The following is a 23,806-nucleotide window of genomic DNA, read 5'->3' as shown; positions in this document are numbered from 1 at the left end:
GGGGATATCTAAAGGGCAATCGAACGAGACTTGAAATGGAGGTTTTCATAAACACAATATTGAAATGGCCACTATGTGGCCCGAGGTGACCATTATTCAGCCCACTCCCAAGGCCTGGCTTCCTGCTGTCCCTGCTGTTTGTGCTCCGCTTTAGGCCCCATACTCAGGCAGACACGAAGGCCTGATTACCCTTAAGCCACATGACCACAGAAGCTTCCTAGCTGGTCTGCTTAATTCCTGTCTGTCCCTTCACCAAATTGCTCCTGGCCACTGGACTACTCTTCCTCAAATTCTCTCCAGCGTTGATCACATTGATCCCCTATTCAAGAATTTTAATAGCTACTGCAGGCCTAGCATGACCTGACCCTATCCTTCTAATCCAATCTTATTAATTGATTATTCCCCACAAATCTTCTGTGGAGGAGCATAAGACCACACCCCACTCTCATGCCCATTTTCATCCTTTTGCTCATACGGTTCTCTTCATCTGAAACATCCTCTGTTTTCCTTTCCAACCATCCAAACCTTCCTTAGCCTTCCAAGTCCAGAAATAAATAAAATTCTAACCCTAAAACATACGGTTTGCTGTTGTTTCAAATACATAGATCCAAGCTCCCCAGCAGGTTTGCAAGTTCTCTGAGGGCAAGCATCACACTTCTGTATCTCTAGCCTTCACAGCTGAAGGATACTGCTGCCATATTGCTGAGGAAGGAGAATGGAACTTAGATTCCAGCGAGACCTAGATCCTACTGAGACCCTGCCATGTGCAGAGACTTTAAAACACCTTGTGAGAAGGCACTATTATTATCTCCATTTTGCAAACAAGGAAACAGAAATTACTTCTCCAAAATGAAAAAGCTAATCAAAGTTAAAGCATAATTTTAAACCCAGTCTGTTTTAATCCAAACTCCATGCTCTTTTCTACTATATAATACGACCTCAAATAGCTCTCATATTTAGGTCTTTGATCCATTTGAGTTAATTTTTGTATATGATGTAAGGTAAGGGTCCAAATTCATTCCTTTGCAGATGGATATTCTGTTGTCTCAGAACCATTTCTTTCTGTTTTTTTTAAAGATTTTTTCTTTTTCTCCCCAAGGCCCCCCCCCCCCCCCCCCGCCCTGGTACATAGTTGTGTATTTTTTTTTCAGTTGTTGGTCCTTCCAGTTGTGGCATGTGGGATGCCACCTCAGCGTGGCCTGATGAGCAGTGCCATGTCCATGCCCAGGATTCGAACCAGCAAAACCCTGGGACACCGAAGTGGAGCACGCGAACTTAACCACTCGGCCACAGGGCCGGCCCCTCAGAACTATTTCTTGAAGAGACTATTCTTTCCCTCATTGAATGGACTTGACATACCTGTCTAAAATCAACTGACCATAAATGTATGGGTTGATTTCTATACTCTCAATTCTATTCCATTGGTCTATATATCTATCTTCACGCCAGTACCATACTGTTTTGACTACTTTGACTTTGTGGTAAGTTTTGAAATTAGGAAGTGAGAGTCCTCCAACTTTGTTCTTCTTTTTCAAGACTGTTTTGGCTATTCAGAATCCCTTGCAATTCTACGTAAATTTTAGAATCAGCTTTTCCATTTCCGCAAAAAAAGCCACTGGGATAGGCTTTGATAGGGACTGTACTGAACTATAGTTTGCTCTGGGGAGTACTGCCATTTTAACAATATCAAGTCTTCCAATCTATGAACATAGGTTGTTTTTCATTTATTTAGGTCTTTGTTAATTTCTTTCAGCCACGTTTTGTAGATTTTAGTGTACAAGTCTTACACCTCCTGAGATAAATTATTCCAAGGTATTTTATTCTCTGTGATGCTCTTGTAAATGAAATCATTTTTAAGTTTAATTTCCTTTTTAAATTTTGATTGTTTTTTAATTTCCTGTTTGAATTATTTATTGCTGATGAAACATAACTGATTTTTTGTGTTAATTTTGTATCCTGCAACTTTATTAGCTCTATATTATATTATTAGCTCTAATAGTTTTTTGTGTGTGGATTTTTTTAGGATTTTCTGCATAGAAGATGTCATCTGTAAATAGAGATAATTTTACTTCTTTGATGACATGGATGCCTTCTATTTCTTTTTCTTGCCTAAGTGCTCTGGCTAGAACTTCCAGAACAATGTTGAATACCAGTGGTGACAGCAGTTATCCTTATCTTGCTCCTCATCCTAAGGGGCAAAGTTTTTAGTCTTTTACCATTGAGTTTAATGTTAGCTATGGCCTTTATCATGTTGAAGTGATTAAGGCAATTTAAATCTAGAGCCTTATCAATTTAGGCTTTAGGTAAGATACCTCCATTAAAGGCAGCCTAATGGAAACAGTGTGTTTTAAAATCTGCACTGAGTAATGTTTACTCGATGAGATTCAGTGCATAAGAAGAAACATACCTTCCACTTGGTAAAAAGATCAGCAAGGAAACCATTCACAGCTTTCTCAAAATATAGATCCCCTGAAAAGAAATGAGAAGAGGGTAAGGATTATCTTTATTTCTTGCTTACAATTTCTTCTCTCAGTAAAGTAACAGGAATGGGACCAGTTAAAGAGAGGGTGGGTTCTGCTATATCATAAAACAAGATCATAAAAACCAGATGTATAAAAGTGGTTTCAACCTAGACTTTCTAATGAGCCAAATTTAATATTTGCCTCACCCAGCAAGAGACCATGGCTCCAAGGTAAAATTCAAGATTGAAAAAGCTTTGGTGATTGAAAAAATACAGGTGTATCTTCAGAATGAGAGAACCACCTAACCTATAAATATGGTTATTCTTATAACGATGCTCAAAGTTTGTTAGAAGATGATCTGGGAGATCCTGAGCCTTCACTGAATTATCATTTGCAGTTCCTGCTGTTCTCAAGTGACTTTGATGACCAACAGCAAAAATTAACTTGTAATTTTACTAAACAAATTTGAATTGCGTGCACCATGAGGCTGGTGTGCTGGACACAGTATCCACCACATCTCATAGCAGCTTTACTGTTCTCTACTTATTATGTGGTAATTCTAATAAAATGAGACAAACATGGAGAGTTCTGTGAGTGATAGGGAATGAAAAATATCAAAGAAAGTGTTGGTTTCTAGACATAGAGTCACTCTCCCTGTGATTTTTCATCCTGTACTTATAGAATAGTTAAAGATCTGAGAAGTCAGATTTTTTCATTAGTACTTTACTACATTTATGGGATTCACTATGTATATATAAAATATATAAAAATATTAAATTACTTTTAATTAATTTATCATTTGAGAATTTGTAAAGATCTCATGACACATCTTTAGAGAATGTCAAGAGCTTACTGTAAAATGATACCAACTTGGGGGAAACCAGAAACTTCTCCCCAGTGGCAGTTACAATCAGCACTTAGGAACAGTACCATAAATATCAAAATCCCACATTTCACAGCTCATCTGAATAAATATGTAAACCATAGCCGACGTAGAACGGAACACCACCTGAAATAAACAAACAAAATTGCATTAAAAAGCAATTATATAGAGAGTTTCAGTTCTGCAAGATGAAAAAGTTCTGGAAATCTGTTTCACAACAATGTAAATATACTTCACACTACTGAACTGTTCGCTTAAAAATGGCTAGGATGATAAATTTTATCTTTTTTAAGATAAAGATAAAGCAATGGTGGAAGATTTCTCTTTAGTGTGACATGAGACTTCTAAAAGCAAGCTTCATCCCTGGCATCATAGGTCATAAGAAGAAGATATTGTCCTTTGCCTCTTGGATCTTATAGTAGAGGATAAAGACGTGCAAAATATTGCAACATATATAAACATTCTATGAACGTTCCTACAAGAAACGTAGAAGGGGCAGTGAATCTACCTGGGAAAGTCAAGGAAAGCTCATCATGGAGGCAGAACTTGGGCTAAGACATGCCAGTTATGAGCTGCCAGTCTAATAAATTATAATTCATATCATACCCCTCTCCCTCTCGCAGAACCCAGACTGCCTCCAGGAAAAACGTTAAGTGGTTTTCTGGGCCTACGCGTTTTACCATAAAATCCCTTAGGCAGGCGTTTCCCTCCTCCAAAAGGCTCTAAAGAGGTTTGGCAGGAAAGCAAAATGTCTGACTCTCCATTAGTACATTAGAGAACTTGCTCCTTAAAGACAGAAGAATGTTCACCATTCACTTCCCAGGGCTTTTTGTAGTCTCTGGGGCATAACAGACACTTGATAAATTTGCTGACCCTCTCCGATACATGGAAACACAAAGACTCAGAGAAAATGTACCTTTCAAAATGTCAACTGTTATTATCTCTGGGGACTGGCATTATGAGTGATTTAGCTTCTTTTTTAATCTTTTTGTTTACCTTTTTTTTTAAAGATTGGCACCTGAGCTAACAACTGTTGCCTATCTTCTTCTTTTTTTTTTTTTTGCTTTTTCTCCCCAAATCCCCCCATTGGCACGTGGGATGCCACCTCAACATGGCCTGATGAGTGGTGCCATGTCTGTGCCCAGGATCAGAACTGGCGAAACCCAGGGCCACTGAGGCGCGGCATGCGAACTTAACCACTCGGTCACAGGGCTGACCCCATATTTACCTTTTTAAATTATAAATATTTCAGAGAAACAAAAATATATACTGTCTAATTTTTTAATAATAAACATGAATGCTTTTATAATTAAAGAAGTTATTTTTTAAAGGGTACCATTTTAGGCAAAATTATTCTAGAGATAGAAGCAGATCAGTGGCTGCCCGTGGAGGGGTATTAAGGGCAAAGGGGCACAAGGGAACTTCTGGGGATGATGGAAATATTCTATACTTGATTGTGCTCATGGTGGTGTATACTCAAAATTCATTAAACTATACACGTAAAATGGATGTGGTTTACTCTATGAAAACTATGTTTTATTAGGCGGTTTTAAAAGGTAATTTTCTAGATCTGGTTAAGACACTCCATTTTTATAAAGCATTGTGTCTGTATGTATGTACACAAATATATAAAGTGATATTTTTAGTTATGTCTGTTTTACAGCTTTTTTTAATGTGCCCCTCACTTTGAAACTGTAAAACTATCAGTTATATTGTTATATTCAAATTACCCTCCCAATGATCCCTTCCTTTTTTGTTTTTAGATAGATTTTTTTAAAGATAAAATTGACATAACACAAAATCCACCATTTTTAGTGAATTCAGTGGTTCTTAGTATATTCATAATGTTATGCAACCATCACCACTATCTAATTCCAGAACATTTCAATCACTCCAAAAAGAAACACCATACCTATCAGTAGTTACTCCCCGGGAACCACTAACCTACTTTTTATCTGTATGGATTTGTCTATTGTGAACACTTCATATAAATGAAATCATACAATGCGGTCTTTCGTAACTGGTTTCCTTCACTTAGCCTAATGTTTTCAAGGTTCATCCATGTTGTTGAATGAATCATTACTTCATTCTTTTACTGAATAACATTCCATTGTATGGGTATACCATACTGTTTTATCTCTTCATCAGTTGATGGATATTTGGGATGTGTCTACTTTTTGGCTATTATGAATATTGCCACTACAAACATTTGTGTGCAAGTTTTACATGAACATATATTTTCAACTCTCTCACATATATACCTATGAGTGGAATTGCTGGGTCATACAGTAATTCTACATTTAACTTTCTGAGAAACCACCAAACTGTTCCACAGCAGCTGCACCATTTTACATTTCTACCAGGAGTGTGTGAGGGTTCCAATTTCTCCACATCTTCTCCAACACTTGTTATTTTCCTTCAGAAAAACTTTTATTTTTATTATAACCATTCTAGTGGGATTGAGGTGGTATCTCATTGTGGTTTTGATTTATAGTTCCCTAATTACTAATGATATTGAGCATCTTTTCACGTGTTATTGGCCATTTGTATATCTTCTTTGGAAAAATGTCTATTCAAATCATTTATTCACTTTTTAATTAAGCTGCTTGCCTTCCTTTTATTTTTTTAAGTGAATTGATCATTTACTGTATTTGAATGTCTTTCAAAGATACCTTGAAAAATTCTAGTTAATGTTGGTTAGAACTTTTTCTATATTTTAATATTTATATCGACATATATCTATTAATACCCATATCATACAGTTAACGTTGTCATTCTGCACTTGAAATTTGGGGTGCTTTTTATTATTTTATTATGAAAATTTTAAAACACACAAAAAAGTTGAAAATATATAGCAAACACCCACAAACCCACCATCTTCGATGACATTTGCTTTCTCCTTTATCTATTATCATCTATCCATCTCTTTATGCATCAATCAATCCATTTGTTTTTTTCTATATAAAAATAAGCTGCAGACATCAATACCTCCTTTTCTTTTAAATTTGTTACTTCTAATCTTTTGTGGGCTGAAAAAGCAGATAATTGAACTGGTTATAAAGTTTATCTAAAGTAAGTGGGCCTTGTGACATTAATTAAACTTTGCAGTGCCAATTTCTCCTCATAAAATCAACTCTTGTTTTCCTAATCAGACTATGAATTCTTAAGTGGGGAGAGCATGTCTAAAATTTCATTCAACAAACAACTGAGAGATGACTAAGTGCCAAGAGCCACACCAGAGAATTTGGGGATATAAAGGTAAAAGATACAGTCCTTGCCCTCAAAGTGCCTGCAGTCTGGTGGCAAGGCACGCAAACAACATATCCACTGTGGTATGCTAAGTGCTAACATATGCATATGTCCAGGGTGTCATGGGGGCACTTCCAGCCTGGTGGACCAAGAAGGCTTTCCAGAAGCAGAGAAGCTGAGACTAGCACTAAGGGATGGATGGAACGGCTTGGCAAAGGGAGAAGTCAAGATCTAAGCATCCCAGGCAGGAGAGAGGAGCATGTACAAAGGCACGGAGGCAAAAGAGAACACGGTACGTTTGAGGAACAATGAATGGCTCCCATGGCTAGGACATGCAGTGAAGGGGAAATACATGGGAAAAGCAACAAAATTAGCTCCAGATTCAACTGCCTGCCCAGATTTCTCGACTCAGATGTCCAACAAGAATCTCACAAACTGAGATTTGTTTCCTCCCCTATTCCTCCCGAGTCTTCCCCATCTCCTAAATGGCACCACCAACCATCTACCCAGCTGCTCAATTCTTTTCTTTCCTTCACTCCTCACATCCAACTCATCAGCTAGTTCTGTGGACTCTACCCCAAAATGTATCTCAAATCTGCCCACATCTCTCCACTGCTACAGCTCCCACTCTAGTCCATGCCACCATCTTCTAACTTCCTAACCCATTTTTCTGCTTCAATCTTGCCCCTACAAAAAATTCTGTACACCAGAGCCAGATGGGCTAAGGCATGTACTGTCGATGCCTAGCCAATATCCTTTCTTCCTAAGTAACAGGAAGTTGATTCTATTCTGGCAGGCAGGGGACTCAGCCAAAAGACTAAATCTCCCAGCCTCCTGAGCAGCTACACGTGGCTAAATTCTGGCCAGTAAGATATAAATGGAGGTGTTGTGTCCTTCAAGGAGGCTGACTTGACTGGAGAGTGCACCTCTCTTGTCTTTCTTCCCTTTCTCCCTCCTCTGCCTGGAATATGGATGTGGCTACAGGAGCTCCAGCTGGATCACAGAAGCCCAATCCTGAGGATGGCAGAGCATGAAGACAGAAGGAGCTTTAGATCATCAATAACTGTGACACTGTCATACCAGCCATGAATTGCCTATCCACGCAGTTTTTTGTTTTGTTTTGTTTTTGAGGAAGATTAGCCCTGAGCTAACACCCGCTGCCAATCCTCCTCTTTTTGCTGAGGAAGACTGGCCCTGAGCTAACATCCATGCCCATCTTCCTCTACTTTATATGTGGGACGCCTACCATAGCATGGCTTGCCAAGTTGTGCCATGTCTGCACCTGGGATCCGAACCGGCGAACCCCGGGCCACCAAAGCAGAATGTGCGAACTTAACTGCTGCACTACCAGACCAGCCCCACATGCAGTTCTTTTATAGGAAAGGAAAAAGTTGACCTTTAAGCATCAATTTATTACTTTGGGGTTTTTGTTCAACCAAATCCAACTGAATGAATAAGTGATCTTTTAAAAGCATAATTCAGGTATCACTCCCCCACTTAAAATCCTTCAACAGATTCTAATTGTCCTTAGAATAAACTCTACACTGGTTACAATGGTCCTCAAGGCCCTGCATGAACTGGCTGAAACCTGTCTACCTCCTCCTCAACATCATTCTCCCTACTTGTCTCCTATGCGTCTGCCGCACTAGCCTCACACTTGTTTCCTCTGCCTGGAATACTCTTTGCCTCAACCTCCACAAGCTGGCTAAGTCTCACCTTTCCAGCACTTCTCAAAGAGGCCCTCCTTGTCCAGCTTTATAAAGAAGGGTCTTCTGTTATTCTCTATCTCAATGCCTTGTTTCCCTCAGAAATTTTAATGTATCTCATTTGTTTGCTAAGGAAGCCACCCTCAGTTAGTCCTTCTCATTAGCCAATTAATTTCCTTTGGAATACTCATCATATCTGTAATTATCAGATTTATGGACAGAGTGTCTAGCTGCATCTGTCTTCCCAGTAGGGTAAGGTCCTTACCAGAAGAGATCTCGTCTGTGCTGTTCAACCATGGATCCCCAGTGAATGGGGATTCCCCCTCTGAATTCCCCTCTAGAACGAAGGTTGTTCACTGATAATGTTCCATACCACATTTTAAAAAAGATTAAGTGGGGGCTGGCCTAGTGGTATAGTGTTTGGGTTTGAGCACTCCGCTTTGGTGGCCTGGGGTTCGCAGGTTCAGATCCTGGGTGCAGACCTACGCACCACTTGTCAAGGCATGCTGTGGCAGCCTCCCACATACAAAATAGAGGAAGATGGACACAGATGTTAGCTCAGGGTCAGTCTTCCTCAGCAAAAAGAGGAAGATTGGCAACAGATGTTAGCTCAAGGCTAATCTTCCTCACAAAATAAAAAGATTAAGTGTATAAAAAAAAGCATAGTAGCTGACACACAGGAACTGCTTCCATATTATTTGTTAAATAAATAAATAAACGAGGTTTAAGAGGTAACATATGCCAAATTATCATGGTCTTTGTAAGTCATGCCTAAGAGCAAATTTCTACAAAACTGGGGAAAAGCAAATTAAGATCATTATAAAATACCAATTTATGGCTACTAGAGTTGCAAAAGCTTTAAAAATCTATCACCAGGTGCTGGAAAAAGTGAAAAACAACAGATTTTATATACTGCTACTAGAAGTACAAACTGTTCCAAAGAATTTGAAAAATAATTTGGCATTATCTTACAGACTGAAACCTATGACCTAGCAAATACACTCCTAATTATAGACTAAAAATGTAGTATTGACAGGCCAGCCTGGTGGTGCAGAGGTTAAGTTCACACGTTCCGCTTCTTGGCAGCCCAGGGTTCGCCAGTTTGGATCCTGGGTGCAGACATGGCACCGCTTGGCACGCCATGCTGTGGTAGGCATACCACATATAAAGTAGAGGAAGATGGGCATGGATGTTAGCTCAGGGCCAGTCTTCCTCCGCAAAAAGAGGGGGATTGGCAGTAGTTAGCTCAGGGCTAATCTTCCTCAAAAAAAAAAAAAAAAGAACAAAAAAATAAAATAAAATAAATAAAAATATAGTATTAAGTACAAAAAAGCTAGGTGAAAAAAAAGACTATGTACATTTTTATTCCACTTTAATAAAGTTGAAAAATAAGCAAAACAAATATACTGCTTAGGGTAAAATATATGTGAATTAATACTATATAAACAACAAGGAAATTATGAAAATAAAATTCAGATAGCAGTTACCTCTAAAAGTACTGGTTCTCAACTAGGGGCAATTGTACTCTCCCAGGGGATACCTGGTAATGTCTGGAGACATTTCTGGTTGTCATGACTTGTAGGATGCTATTGGCATCTAATGAGTAGAAGCCAAGGATGCTGCTAAATATCCCACAATGCACAAAATAGCCCCCACAACATCCTTGCCATTTTAGACCAGGTAATTCTTTGTTCTGGAGAGCTGCCTTATACACTGTAGCATGTTTAGCAGCATTCTCCCCACAGTCTAGTTCTGACAACCAAAATTGTCCCCAGACATTGCTGAAAGACCCCCAGGGAAGCAATATTGCCCCTGGTTGAGAACCTCTGCTGTCAAAGGAGGCAGGGGGATGAGAACAAGGAAGAGCAGACAGGTGGTTTCAACAGCACAGGTAATGTTTACAGCTGTTCAATTTGGATGTTTCCAACCAGAATAAAGGGTCAAAAGAAGATTCCTTTGCAAAGGTCCCTCTTTGTGTTGACCAACGCAATCTTCCAGACCTTTGTGTTTACCAACGCAATCTTCCACTGAATTTAACTTTTGCTGTGTACTAGTGGGCATAGAAGCCTGCAAGCTAGATATTCATCTCTATATCTGATATTAAATAGACCTTCTTCAGATGAAGATCAACCCCAAACTGGAGAGATCCAACGGTACAAAATTAGAATTGCAGGAGTCCCTGACAACATCACAATATTGTCCACCTGGGCAGACAGCAGCTATCAGGAAATTATCAAGTTTTTGCTTGTTTCTTTGTATTGTTTTTGATTTCAGGACTTACATACAATGGTATGGGGAAACAGAACCAAAAAAGCCATTTTATCAATCTTACCCTGGTATCTTCACTGATATAGCCACACATGACCTTCTCATTCTTGACCCACAGCTCACCAGCCTGTGCCCTAAAAGGAGAAACACACACACGTCTTACATAAACCAAGAAGAAACAGGGGTGACTTCAGGGCGGCTCGCTCTACTACCCAAATGACCTGGCCGGTTACAGATTTCTAGAGAGAGTGCCATGAACAGATTACACAGCATAAAGAATTCTCAGAGCATACTGAATTTGTACAACAGGAGCTCTTAATCTGGGAGTCCTTAGACAACATGCGAGTCTAAGGAAGGGCTTCAGGGAACCCAAGAACCCTCTGATATGATCCAAAATTTTCTGGGCAGGGAATTATAACTTTTGTCAAATCTCAAAAGGGCCCATGTCACAAAAACAGTTAAGAAGCAGTGATGAACAATTTTGCTAATCCCAGCTTTGACACAATGAGTTTCAACAGAAACAAAATCCATCTTAATATCAGGATTAGAAGACAAGCAATCCAGAGCCACGAAGGGACAGGATCCCTAGTCAAGGGAGGTCATTCTACTGAAAAATCTTCACAGCAACTTGGTATTGCATATTGCATTTTAGGGGCGTGATGTTTACTCCTCTGCAACTTTTTAAGGGCATGAAATGGATAGTACAGTTCAAAGATCGTGGCCTTCAGAGCTGACCAGCCTGCTGCGAAACTGGTCTAGGCAGGAATCTCAGGTCTTAGCATCACCTACTAGTTGAATGGCCATGAAGAAATAACTCTGTGAGGCTCAGTGTCCTTACCTATAAAAATGAGATGACACCTACTTTACAGAGCTGTTTTGAGAATTAAACCAGCTAATGTGGGGAAACTGTTCAGGATAGCGCTGGGATTGGAGGTGCTCAATTAAGAGTACTAGTGGTGGGGCCGGTCCCATGGCCAAATGGTTAACTTCACACGCTCCACTTCAGTGGCCCAGGGTTTCGCCAGTTCAGATCCTGGGCACAGACATGGCACCGCTCAGCTAGCCACGCTGAGGTGGCATCCCACATGCTACAACTAGAAGGACCCACAACTAAAAATATACAACTATGTACCGGGGGGCTTTGGGGACAAAAAGGAAAAATAAAATCTTTAAAAAAAAAAAAGAGTACTAGTGGCTATTTGTATTAGCAAGAACTATAACAATGGTAAATATTAACACAAAAGACTATCCTGGAGAGGAAGTGGTAGCTGTTACTGAGGACCTTATAATCACCCCTCAGCCAACCACTCAAGCCCTTCTCTTTTACCAACCTCAGTGCAGTTGCCTGCCTGGCCCTAAGCAATCGATCAGTCCTCATAAAAATAAATAAATAAATAAGAGGAAAAGAGAAAATAAAAGCAAGGAAAATGCCGTATGCCAGGAGTCACAGCTCAGGCTACCTGGGAAACACTGCACAATCAGTCAGCCTCCCTGGGCCTCTCCTCCATCTGTAAAATGAAGAAGCCTGGAGCAACCCCACGTTTTTCAAATACACGTCTCAGGGTCGCAGCTCTGCTTTCAGCAAGAGGGGTGCCTCTTGGTATTCCTTTGCCCAAATATGTCTGTGAGTGGACAATTGCAGCAAGCCTGACCTGAGAAGGGATTTCTGTTTCTTTAACATTATAAGAGCTTCCACATTCCCATGATCTATGAGTTCTATTAGCAAGAAGTACTCTGCATACAAGCTACCGCACATCAAATGAACTAGACCTCTAAAACGAGCTCACTCTTAGTACACTAACTCACCAACTTCTACTAGTATGTATAGACAAAGTGGTGTTACACAATTTGGCCTTAGATTCCTGTGCCTCCACTCCCTGTGGAGGTCAAGCCATAATCTTTCTGAGTCTGTTTTTAAAAAATCAGTAAATGTGGTTAGTGAGAATCCTGCCCCATCCATCTACTAGAGCTCTTGGGAATATCCAATGAGATACTGTAAATGAGAGGACTTGGTAAACTACAAAATAGTTATTATTATTCCTACAGAAATGGTTCTTTATAAAACAAACACACACACACACACGCACGTGTGCACACAGAGAAAATATAATCTTGACTTTTGCTCCTAAACCTGTGATTTGCCCTTACCCAAACAGAAACTGAGAATGGCCCTGAGGCAGCATTTCTTCTCTTTTCTACTGGTTCAAGGGAGAAAGAAATGCCACTGACAGATGCCAAGTGCAAAATCCATAACCCCCAGGACACAACCCAAGAGCACACACAGCTTCCTACAAAATAGGAGGCAGACAGACAGGGAAAGACAAACACCATATGATTTCACTCATATGTGGAAGATAAACAAATACATGGACAGAAAGAACAGATTAGTGATTACCAGAGGGGAAAGGGGTTGGGAGGTGGACATAAGGAGTAAAGGGGCACATACATATGGTGACTGACAAACAATAACATAGAACTGAAATTTCACCATGTTATAAACTACTACGACTTCAATGAAATAAAATAAAATAAAAATAGGAGGCAGAATGGCACACTGCCAAGCCTTAGACCAGGATAAGGTGCCTCGGGCAGGTACTAGTCCCTGATTGATGTAGCTACTTAGGCAGGTCACCTTCACTGCCTTTTCTATCAAATGAGCTGTCGGAGGTCAGTGATCTCCGCTATCCTTTACAACTATGTGTCCTCATTCTGTGAACAAATAGTTAAAATAGGTGCAAAGTATGGTATTGGAGCATCATTTGCATCACACACCCTTGAACAACCTAAATGGCCAGCAATGGTGGCCCAGTTAAGTAAATTACGGTGCATCCAAACAGTATCATGGAACCATTAAAATGTTTACAAGGAGTTTTAACTTCACCAGCAATGTTTACATGCTTTTAAGTGGGAAAAAGCATACAGAATAGTACACACAGCATCATTGCCTAAGTAAAGGTACATGTATGTGCACGTATATATGAAAATAAAACAGTGGAAGATCACACCAAAATTTTATAGTAGTTACCTGTAGGTAGTTGGCTTATATACCATTGTAAATTTTCTTCTTTATACTCTCTATATTACCCAAATTTTCTAAAATAAATATGTATTTTTTAAATTATGAAAACAGAGTTTTGGGTTTTTTTTTAACAGTATATAAAATTGCACATATTACATGGTCTCAAGCTAAAAAGGGGGAAAAAAAGAATATTTTGACAGAACTATGGTCAAAATGTTGGCAGTGGCTGCTTCTAAGTAGTACTATTATGGTTTTTTTCCTGTTCTTTGATTCTACTTTTCAGATTGTCGACAATGTGCAAGCACTATATGTAAAAATACTTAGCCTATGCCTGGCATACAGCATGTGCTGAACAAGTGGTACTCAACAGTATTAACTCTATAATTAGGAGAGACATTTTAAGAGAATGGCCACCATAGAATCAGAGCTCAAGTCAGAGAAGATCCCAGAAGATCCTCTGCAGAGGGATGGATCTAGCAGGAAAACACCCGAACTGGATGTTCCAAGGGGGTTTAGGCATGATTCTCCCGACAGGTCTGTCTGCTCCTGGACAGCTGAGAAGTCAGGGCCAGAAATTATTCAGTGTTGCTCCCTCTGGAGTGTGAGTCAGAAAAATAAATAAATAAATAAGTAAAAAAAGAAACCACAGCTAGTCGGCAGTCCCAAAACTATATCTGGGAAAATGAGATCTCTTCACAATGAGATCATATAGACTAGGTTTCTAAGTTCAATATATTAAAAAAGCAAAATGCTAATTGTTAGGAAACAAGATTTTAGGGCAATATTTTTTCTTTTAAAATTTCCCTTAATTTTTAAAAATACCGATTTCGGGGATTTTTTTTTCACATTTTCAAGAATACTTGGGAATTTACTCAGAGAAAATCAAAATGTTTATCTTTTAAGGAAAAGTAATGTTTCTAAGGCAGGGTCTCCAGATAATGAAACTATCCCATACGTCCTTAATTATTGGCTAACTTACCAGGTTCAAAGGCTAAATTACAGAGAAATTCTTTAATAATTTATTATGACTTTAACTATATAAATAATAACTATACTTTCTTTTCTCATATGAGGCCCAGAACATCTTTTTTTTTTTTCTTTTTAATTTGCATGCCTTCATGTAGTTAGGAAAAGAAAGTGACTTTTGGTCCAGTGTAGAAAAATGATAGACAAGTCTTCTGGAAAAATGGTAGAAGACTTTGTGGTTTAGATTTAACCATGAATGAGCAAAATATGAGGTCAGATCTTTAAAAGTCTAAAATGGGCTTTATGTCAGAGTTTTTTTTTTTTTTTTTAAAGATTTTATTTTTCCTTTTTGTCCCCAAAGCCCCCCAGTACATAGTTGTATATTCTTAGTTGTGGGTCCTCCTAGTTGTGGTACGTGGGATGCTGCCTCAGCGTTGCTTAGAGGAGTGGTGCCATGTCCGCACCCAGGATTCAAACCAGCGAAACCCTGGGCTGCCGCAGCGGAGCGTGTGAACTTAACCATTCGGCAACCGGGCCAGCCCCAATGTCAGGGTTTTCATTCCTCTATCTAGTACCACATGTATGAGGGCATTTAAACAAACATAGAATTTAAGAATGAAAGAGATCTGAGAGGGTTTCTAAACCAGGGCTCAGCAAACTATAGCCTGCAGGCCAGATGCAGCCCAACTCCTGTTTTTGTATGGCCCACAGCTAAGAATGATTTTTACATTTTTAAATGGTTGGAAAGAACAAAAAACTAAGAATTTGTGACAGAGACCTGACATCCATGTGGCCCAAAGTCTAAAATTTTACTATCTGGTCCTTTACAAAAAAACATTCCAAACCAACCATTTCATTTTACAGATGAGCAAACTCCGAGACTCCCTGACCTGGCGGACAGTACCCTGCTAATCTCCTGCACTGCGGGAGTAGAAAAGAGGTCTCCTGACTCCGGGCTGGCCACCTCAGAGACTAACTTGTGCTGGAAGGCATGAATCTGGGTTGCATTTCTTGTTCTGCTCGAGACTTAGTCACTTCTTGGGCTGTGCTTTAGTTACTAAAATTTTTCAAACAATTTTGACCCTCCAACAACTTTTAAAACATCCCTTTTTGGAAAAATGAATCCTTCATCCTTTCTTTTAGGATCAGTAGTTCAGACTAATCAAAGAGCCCTATGTGATGATGAAAAAGTTCTTTACAAAAGGATTCTGGCCAATAAAGGTAGGAGGAATGACAGAATTAGAAAATCACTGAGGCCTGCCCGGTGGCACAGCAGTTAAGTGCGCACGTTCTGCTTCTTGGCGGCCCAAGGTTTGCCGATTCTGATCCCAGGTGCGGACACGGTACCACTTGGCAAAAGCCATGCTGTGGTAGGTGTCCCAGGTATAAAGTAGAGGAAGATGGGCATGGATGTTAGCTCAGGGCCAGTCTTCCTCCGCAAAAAGAGGAGGATTGGCAGCAGTTAGCTCAGGGCTAAACTTCCTCAAAAAAAAAAAAAGAAAAGAAAAGAAAATCATCATCTTGGAGCAATCATCAACAGACAAAACCATTAACTGAAAAGTTGATGAGGAACTTCATAATGGGGGAGTGGACTGCATCAGAGGAACCCACTGGTCAATCCCAGCGTCACTGAAAGTGAGTCAACCAGATGTAGATACTCTTGCATATACAGAGTAAATTTCAGGAAAGACACAGCTCCTTCTTAGAAGAATTTATATTTCACTAAACACCTTTTTGCACAGCTTGAAGTCTTTACTGTGTGGATGTTTGGGTTTTTGAATTTAAAAGTGGTTTCATAAAGTCCCTTTTTCTCTCTTCTTCACAAACTGAAATACAGAAATAATTTTAAAAATCAAGAGCAGGGCAATATAGCTAAAAGGGCAGCAAATCAGGAACTATTGTGCTGGTCATTTTATGTCTCCAAACCTGTTTCCTAACCTGTAAAATGAGATGGTTTGATTAAACATGTTCATCAAAGGCCTTTTCTGGTTCTAAAATTATGAGTCTATATCTCCTTTGTTACATAATACAGGTGGCTTCACCAACTTCCATTTACCTTAAAACTATAGTGCAATTTGGGGTTTTTGGGTTTGTTTTAGCTACAAAAATCTGATGTTTTAAGCTACTGTGTATTTTATTATGTGGACATTCGTATGCCTCAAATGCCTTATGTAGCCCAGTTATTGCACTTGATCCTACTTCCAGTTACTAGCTGGTAAGACAAGAGTGATGAACTATCTACCTGATGCCAGCAAATTCCACCTTCTGAGTGATATAGGCACATGTGCTGACCTAAGGGAAGAGAGAGAGAGAGATTCAACAACACATCAAGGCCATAAAAGATCACAAAGAAAGTCTCCTGGCTTTCTAATCTCTTCTAACATGAGAGTAATAAATTTATCCCATAGGAAAACCTGCTTGGGTAGGTATACCAGTAGGTTCTTAAAGAGTTTGGAAAATATAGACAATAGTAAGGACCAGGTGGAGAATAAGTGGCCAGCTTCACTAATATACTTACCTTCACATACTTTTGCATACATATCTATATTTACATACTTATTTAAATATAGAACACTTATGTCTCATTTTAGAAAATGGAACCCTCTCCACCAACTAAAAAATGAGCAAAGATATCTTTTTCTGAAAATATACACTATACGGAAACTCTACCGACAATTTGTTGTTTCATAATACTCAAAAAGTCCAGTAAGGAGAATTTTCAGCACCAGCTCACAATTCTGATGAACTCATCATTTTTTTAAGTGGGAAATGTTAATCAAAAATAAAAAATAAGGAAAATGCAGGACAGTACAGCAAAGAGCAGCCTAACCTGGAAGCAACAAGACCTGGGTTCTTGCCCAGCGTCAATGGCTTACTAGCTTTCCAGTCTTGGACAATGACTTAACTTTTCAATCTCAGTTTTCACATCTATAAATTAGGGGTAAGAAATACCTGTCCACAAGCAGGAGATGCGAGGAGCAAATGAGGTCAAGTGTAAATGTGAAAACTGAAGTGTCATTCAAATGTAAAATATTATTATAATTCCCCATTCATACTAAAAACGCAAGGCAAAAATCTGTGAGAATAAACAAGCAAAACGAAACTCAAAAAAACTGTGAAAAGAGAAGAAGATACACAAAGTGTATACAATACTTATCTGTGATGCTGGAATGAGAAATAATTTTATACTCTTCTCCCTACTAGATCTTTTAAATCTCTGTTATAAACATGCATTATTAATATAATGAGAAAAGTAACAGACTTTTTTAAAAATTACATCTTACCAAACTTTTCTTTAGTCGCCACATATCCCCACGACCAATGTATTGATCCTTAAAGGTTAATTCCACTAGGTCAAGGGTCACGTCCTAAAAGGCATAATCAAATATATCTCTCTGCATTACTCTGCCATGCTTTATAGTCATAAGATAACGCCCACTCACCATGGAGAAACTTTTTGGCAACAAAGAAAACTTCTGGAAGACCATTCAATAGAAGAATTCAGACACACAGAATTTTATCCAACCAAAGGCTTCTGAATACAGATAAATCTATAGCAGATGCCACAGCAGCTGTATCATGGTTAAGTCCAAAGAGTACCAGAGTACCAATTCTGTGTTTTAGTCTTTATTCTGGCACACAAACACAACATTGAGCTGTGTACTTTATTTCTCTAGATAACATCAATAATATCTTTTGGACAATGATTTTTATCTATTATAGCACCATTTCTAGAAGAAAAATGGGAATACATAAAGAAATTTTAGCATTTTAATAGAAAATTTCACATTTAGCTTCACAAACACACATATATACACAGAATCTTTTCAGGACAAGTTTTTTTTTTAGGAAGATTAGCCCTGAGCTAACATCTGCCACCAATCTTCCTCTTTTTGCTGAGGAAAACTGGCCCTGAGCTAACATCCATGCCCATCTTCCTCTACTTTATATGTGGGACGCCTGCCACAACATGGTGTGCCAAGCGGTGCCATGTCTGCACCCGGGATCCAAACCAGCAAACCCTGGGCCACCAAAGTGGAACGTGCACACTTAACTGCTGCACCACTGGGCCAGCCCCTAGGACAAGCTTTAAAAAAAGGGGAGAGGGGGGCTGGCCCCGTGGCCGAGTAGTTAAGTTCGCGAGCTCCACTGCAGGCGGCCCAGTGTTTCGTTGGTTTGAATCCTGGGCGCGGACATGGCACTGCTCATCAAACCATGCTGAGGCAGCATCCCACATGCCACAACTGAAAGGACCCACAATGAAGAAAATACAACTGCGTACCTGGGGGCTTTGGGGAGAAAAACGAAAAAAGTAAAATCTTTAAAAAAAGAAAAAAAAAGGGGGAGAGGGCTTGAAATGCAACCTACATACTACCTATAATCTAAATGACCTATATATGACCACATATTTGACGGTCTAACACTATACTTAAGTAACTCATTGTTTCCTTAGAGACCTAATCTTGAGGAAGGGTGCTAATCACTCCCCAAAGATATTCCAGAACAAAGACATACCTTAGGGTCTACGACATTTACATAGACATCTTGATAAGGTCGTAGACGGAACACTTGAGTCACGGTCTGGTCCACACTGATAGTTTCTGAAACAGAGGAGAAATCTGCATCAGCTAACACATTCTGAAAAGTCAGGCAAATACATTCTAATCTATAAATACTCAGACATTCAACCAGCAACAAAATTGATCCTTTGTCACGGGCAAGACACGTTCTCTGCCTTCTGGAAGCTTAAAATTTAGAATTCTCAGCTTTTTAGGTGAAATGTGACCTAAGCCTAAGGAATTAAAATATGAAAGAGAGACAGAAACAGAGGTAAAGAGAGAGGAGAAACAAAGAATTTAGGAAGAACATGAAAAAGTTCAAAGAACTGCGAAAATTCAGAAGAGGAAAGGGATCCTTTTTCATTTGGAATGAGAGTAGTGGTGGTAGTTAAGGAAGAAACAAACTTTTCCATGACCCCTTACGTCTGGTAACTAAGAAACATAACAGGTGGCGGAAGATGGGGTGAGGGTAAGGACACTCTTAGGATTTGGGCTTTATAGAACGTTTTCCCATCAAACTGAATTATAAAAGAGTGGGCAACATCAAAATCCTTTATAGCAAATTAGAAGGATTTTTTTTTCTTTTAAGTACTATTTAAGGAATTATCTTATTCGCTCTCAATTAACATTTTGGTTCCTTGATCAGTATGGTACAGGCATTAGAGGAAAAAAGAAAGGATTTGGATCCTGAACGAGTAAGGAGAATGGCTGCTCTGGCTCCTCCACTTACTGACATCAGCAAGCCAATGCATCTCGCTGAGACTGTTTCCTCACTCACTCAAGAGTTGGGAAGATAAAGAAAGAAAGAATACAAATAGCTCCCAGTACAGTGCCTCACACATGTGGTAGGTAATCATCAATATGTGTTTCTTTCCTCCCCACCCCTAGACTAGGTATTAACAAATATTTTGTGAAAAAAAATGTAATATTTAGGAAGCATGCTTTTCAACAATTTTTTTTTTGGAGTTAGGTGTAAAGCTTCACCTATTCAGATTAACTTTCCTCCTGACTCTAAATAAAGATAGTTTCTTCAGTGCCCTCAACATGCTGACAAATGAGATTCCTCGGCAGTTTTGATATCTGACCCTTTTTTCAGAGGAACACAATTTGATAAGGAGAGAAGTACTGGGCCCTCATTCCCTGAGATTGTGAAAAGAGATTTCTTATAGCTTCTGGAAGAGTAAAGTGTAAAAATCTTAAGAGAAGAGAGATGGAATTCTTACCTTTCTGTAAATCTTCCTTAAGTGACTTGACCTGCAAAAGCAGAGGGCTGGAGAAAAAAGCAACAGAGAGGGGATGCTGTAAGCGGTAACCAACCAGCTTTCCTCAACCCCCACAAAAGGCAAACAGATCACTCTGGACATACTGTAACTCGCAGCACATCAATGGGAGAAAGTTCCCTTAGAAACAAAGAAACTCTGCCCTCGCACTCAAGGAAATGGACACATCCTACAGAATGGTCCACAGAGTTGTCATCTCAGCTTTAAAAACAGAAAGAATGGACTACTCTTAAAAAGATTATTGGTTTAGCAAATCCTAGAGGGCAGGAGCATTTTTATCCCAAGGCAAAGAGCTGTCTTGCCCTTCAGGGCCCTTAGATAAAATATTACTTGGAAACAGCGGGCTGCCCAGTTAGTTCCCTTGATCCCAATGTGACACTCACCTGTATTCATCGTTGGGGTGAGCAATCTCCACGATGTCTCCAAGCTTGATGTGAGGAAATACTTTGGGGTTCACCACTAGCTCATCATCTGAAGACAGTTCAGGGATCGCAAGCAGAAAACACACTCACTTGGGTGACAGGTTACGGTGCCTGTTCTCATGTTGGGTCCTCATGACCCCATCAGGTTGGTATTACGACCCCACCTCGAAGATGAGGTTCCATTTAAATCAAGATTTAGACCAACTAAAGGATTCGCACAACCCTTTACCCCCTCAAATATTGTGTATCTGCATACACAAGGAACAAAACAGCCTGGGTGCCACAGATACAGCACAATCCCTTTATTTATACAGTGTTCAAAGAATTTCCAAAAATATTGTCTTAATGGGAGCCTCACAATAAACCTTTGGCTCTAACGGAAGTGAGGAAATAACCTAGGAGATAAAGCAACTTACCTAAGAGTAGATAGCTAGTAATAGCACAGCCAGGACTGATTACTAGTGCAGAGGTCCTTCTACCTAAAGCCCACCATCTCTCATAAGTCATCAAAATTAGCCAAATAAAATGCTCTGGACTTTGAAGGGCAGCATTTGATCAGGGAAAACCCTCAGATATCAGTTCACATTAGGGTCCAATGAGACCCTAAAATATAGAGAGGACATAGTTTTATATGTTTATCTACCATTGTCCCCACTGGGGCTGGGGGAGAACTCTTTCAAATATAACAAACTCAGAACCACAAAGATGGAGTGATTTTTTTTTTTCTGTTTTAATTTTGGGGGAAAGACATGGCCTTTAATTACACTAAAACCATGACAAATATATCCAGATTACAAATTTAATCAGACCCAACAAAAATTCAGCCTAGGAAAGCAAAGCACTGGGTTAATCCCAAATTTTATTTGGTATATTGTTTCCATGGACAGTTTTATGCCAAATCCTCTGTGAAGTCTGCCCCTAACTTCCAAAGTCTGAATTAAACTCCCTGAGCATGGATTCTGTTCTGCTTCTTTTATCATTTCCTTTTTATACATCTGTTGCATCAAGCTGAAAGCTCCTTAGTGACAAGGGCCCTTGTCATATATCATAATCTTTATGCTTGGCACAGGCATGCACCTAATATTTGCTGTTTGCTGGATGTATTTTTATTTATGGTCCTGCAGGAGACTGGGTACAGCACCTAGCTGCCTTTGTCTTATACACATGAAAAAGCAGACTTGTATACATTGTATATACACTGTATATACCGTATCCTTGTATCCTTCACTCTGTCAAAAGTTATTTCTGCTGTCCATTCAATTCTACTCCACAAATGTTTAGGTAGCATCAGTTGCATACAAAGTATAACATTAACAACAGATTGTGCATTTGGGCAGAAATTGTGTTTTAAATATAGCAATGCCTGGTATATCCTTGTCCTGGTAATAAAGGCTGCATTTACTGAGCAGCACAAAGAAACCTGGTACTCTGCTAAATACTTTACATACATCATTTTACTTAATCCCAAGACCTTATGATACAGAAACTATTGTTCTCCCTTTTTAGCAGTCCTTCCCTTTGGGAGGTTTATACATACATAAAAGAGGAGCAAATGCATACTAAAATATAATTTTTAAAACACTCGTGTTAATTCCAACTTCTGAAGCAAATAAGGTTGTTAGGACAGAAGGGAAAATTATTCCTTTACAAAAAAAAAATTCATATTACTAAGTGCCTTTGCATTCTGCAAGTTTACAGACTCAAGGCGTTAAGAGAAACTATTCTGAAGCACTTGAATTTGTAAATAGGTAAACCAGGAGCTTGCCCCAGGTCACAGGGAAAGTCAGATATACAGCTGATAACAGATTCTGGTTTAGTGCAGGACAACAAGCTGTGTCCTGCCCCTTCTCACGATGCCTCCGAGCCAGGCAAAGGTCCATGCTTTGATCACACCTGTCTTTGCACAGCTACTCCTTCTCTCCCACTGAATGTCAGTTTCTCTTTTCTGCCAAACCAGTGCAGACTGGAATCTTCCAGAACATATACAGTAAATATGTAATAAAAAATACAAACAAATGAAGGGTGGCAAACTGGCAATATTCACAATGTTCCTTAAAAGTCAGAATGCAAATGCTTTCAGAAGGGGCCTGTGCTCTCCGGTCCTACTGCCCTCCGCATTACTGTATTACACTTGCTGCTTCACTCACTTAGGTTGCCTGTCTAGCCTCAATTGTCACAGGAGTAAGTGTGTAATTTTCTAGGCACCGGACACACCAGAGCCTCAGCCAACTTACACAACCGCCAAAGATCAATCAATACTGACCACTGCCCCCAAAGCCCTTCTTGTGGATGACGAGTTTGTAGACCTTGGTTGTTCTCATCTTGTCCTGTTGTTTCCTTCAGCTGTTCCAAGCTTGAGGGAGAGATGTCATCTTGCCTCCCTGCCACTAAAACACAAACAAAAAGGCTGGAACGTCAGACTTCCCCTTGCAAGTGCTCTTCGATTTTAGGTCAATGAAAATACCAGCTTTGCTCAGCTGAGAGGTGGCACGAAGCCTTGGATGAAATCACTCCTCCAACTGCGAGGAGGGATGGAGAACAAATAGAACCCCAGAATCTGGGAACTAAGGGGAATTCGGGCCAGAGTCTAGTCCAACCTCCAAGAAGATATTGTCTCTATTACACCCTTAAAGGGAAAACTTGAAGTGAATAGCACACTTATTACCTTGCTTCTATTTAAACCAGTAACACTCAAATACTAAAGAGATCACACAAGAGGTTAGCGCACTCATTTTGTAGATGAGGAAAGCGACAGCCAGAGCAAGGGACTTGCCCAAGGTCACTCAGAGACTGCGAGGAACTCCTACCATTCACGTTGGCGGTCAACGTCCTGAGCAAGGAGAATATAAATAGCAGGAAGGCAGGGGTTCCTTCTTTGAGTCTCTATCAGGGCAAACTCTCAGCGGTTCCTTCCCCCGACCCTCATTTCAAAGCTGAGGCCACCGAGGCTCAGAGAGGGACAGAGACTTGTCTAAGGTCACACAGCGGCTTA

General features: G+C 39.7%; 1 protein-coding gene across 17 annotated transcripts in view; it reads right to left on the bottom strand.

Moving 5' to 3' along the window:
* Positions 1-23,806, bottom strand: part of DEPDC5 (DEP domain containing 5, GATOR1 subcomplex subunit) — a 117,205-nt gene that overhangs the window by 93,090 nt on the left and 309 nt on the right. For all 17 annotated transcript variants that reach the window (XR_011505446.1, XM_044775527.2, XM_044775530.2 and 14 more), the window contains exons 2-10: positions 23,078-23,201; positions 20,776-20,863; positions 20,336-20,382; positions 19,069-19,154; positions 17,838-17,921; positions 16,796-16,845; positions 10,633-10,702; positions 3,393-3,471; positions 2,408-2,469 (exon numbers count right to left, since the gene is read on the bottom strand). Coding sequence is in view for 16 of the 17 variants with exons in the window: in XM_044775527.2 (XP_044631462.1) it covers positions 2,408-2,469; positions 3,393-3,471; positions 10,633-10,702; positions 16,796-16,845; positions 17,838-17,921; positions 19,069-19,154; positions 20,336-20,382; positions 20,776-20,863; positions 23,078-23,135 (624 nt within the window). In the remaining variant the exon portion in view is untranslated. The remainder of the gene's footprint in view (positions 1-2,407; positions 2,470-3,392; positions 3,472-10,632; positions 10,703-16,795; positions 16,846-17,837; positions 17,922-19,068; positions 19,155-20,335; positions 20,383-20,775; positions 20,864-23,077; positions 23,202-23,806) is intronic.

This window comes from Equus asinus, chromosome 8 (assembly GCF_041296235.1).
Source record: "Equus asinus isolate D_3611 breed Donkey chromosome 8, EquAss-T2T_v2, whole genome shotgun sequence".
NCBI classification, from domain to species: Eukaryota; Metazoa; Chordata; class Mammalia; order Perissodactyla; family Equidae; genus Equus; species Equus asinus.
This window is presented reverse-complemented; position numbering and strand designations above follow the sequence as displayed.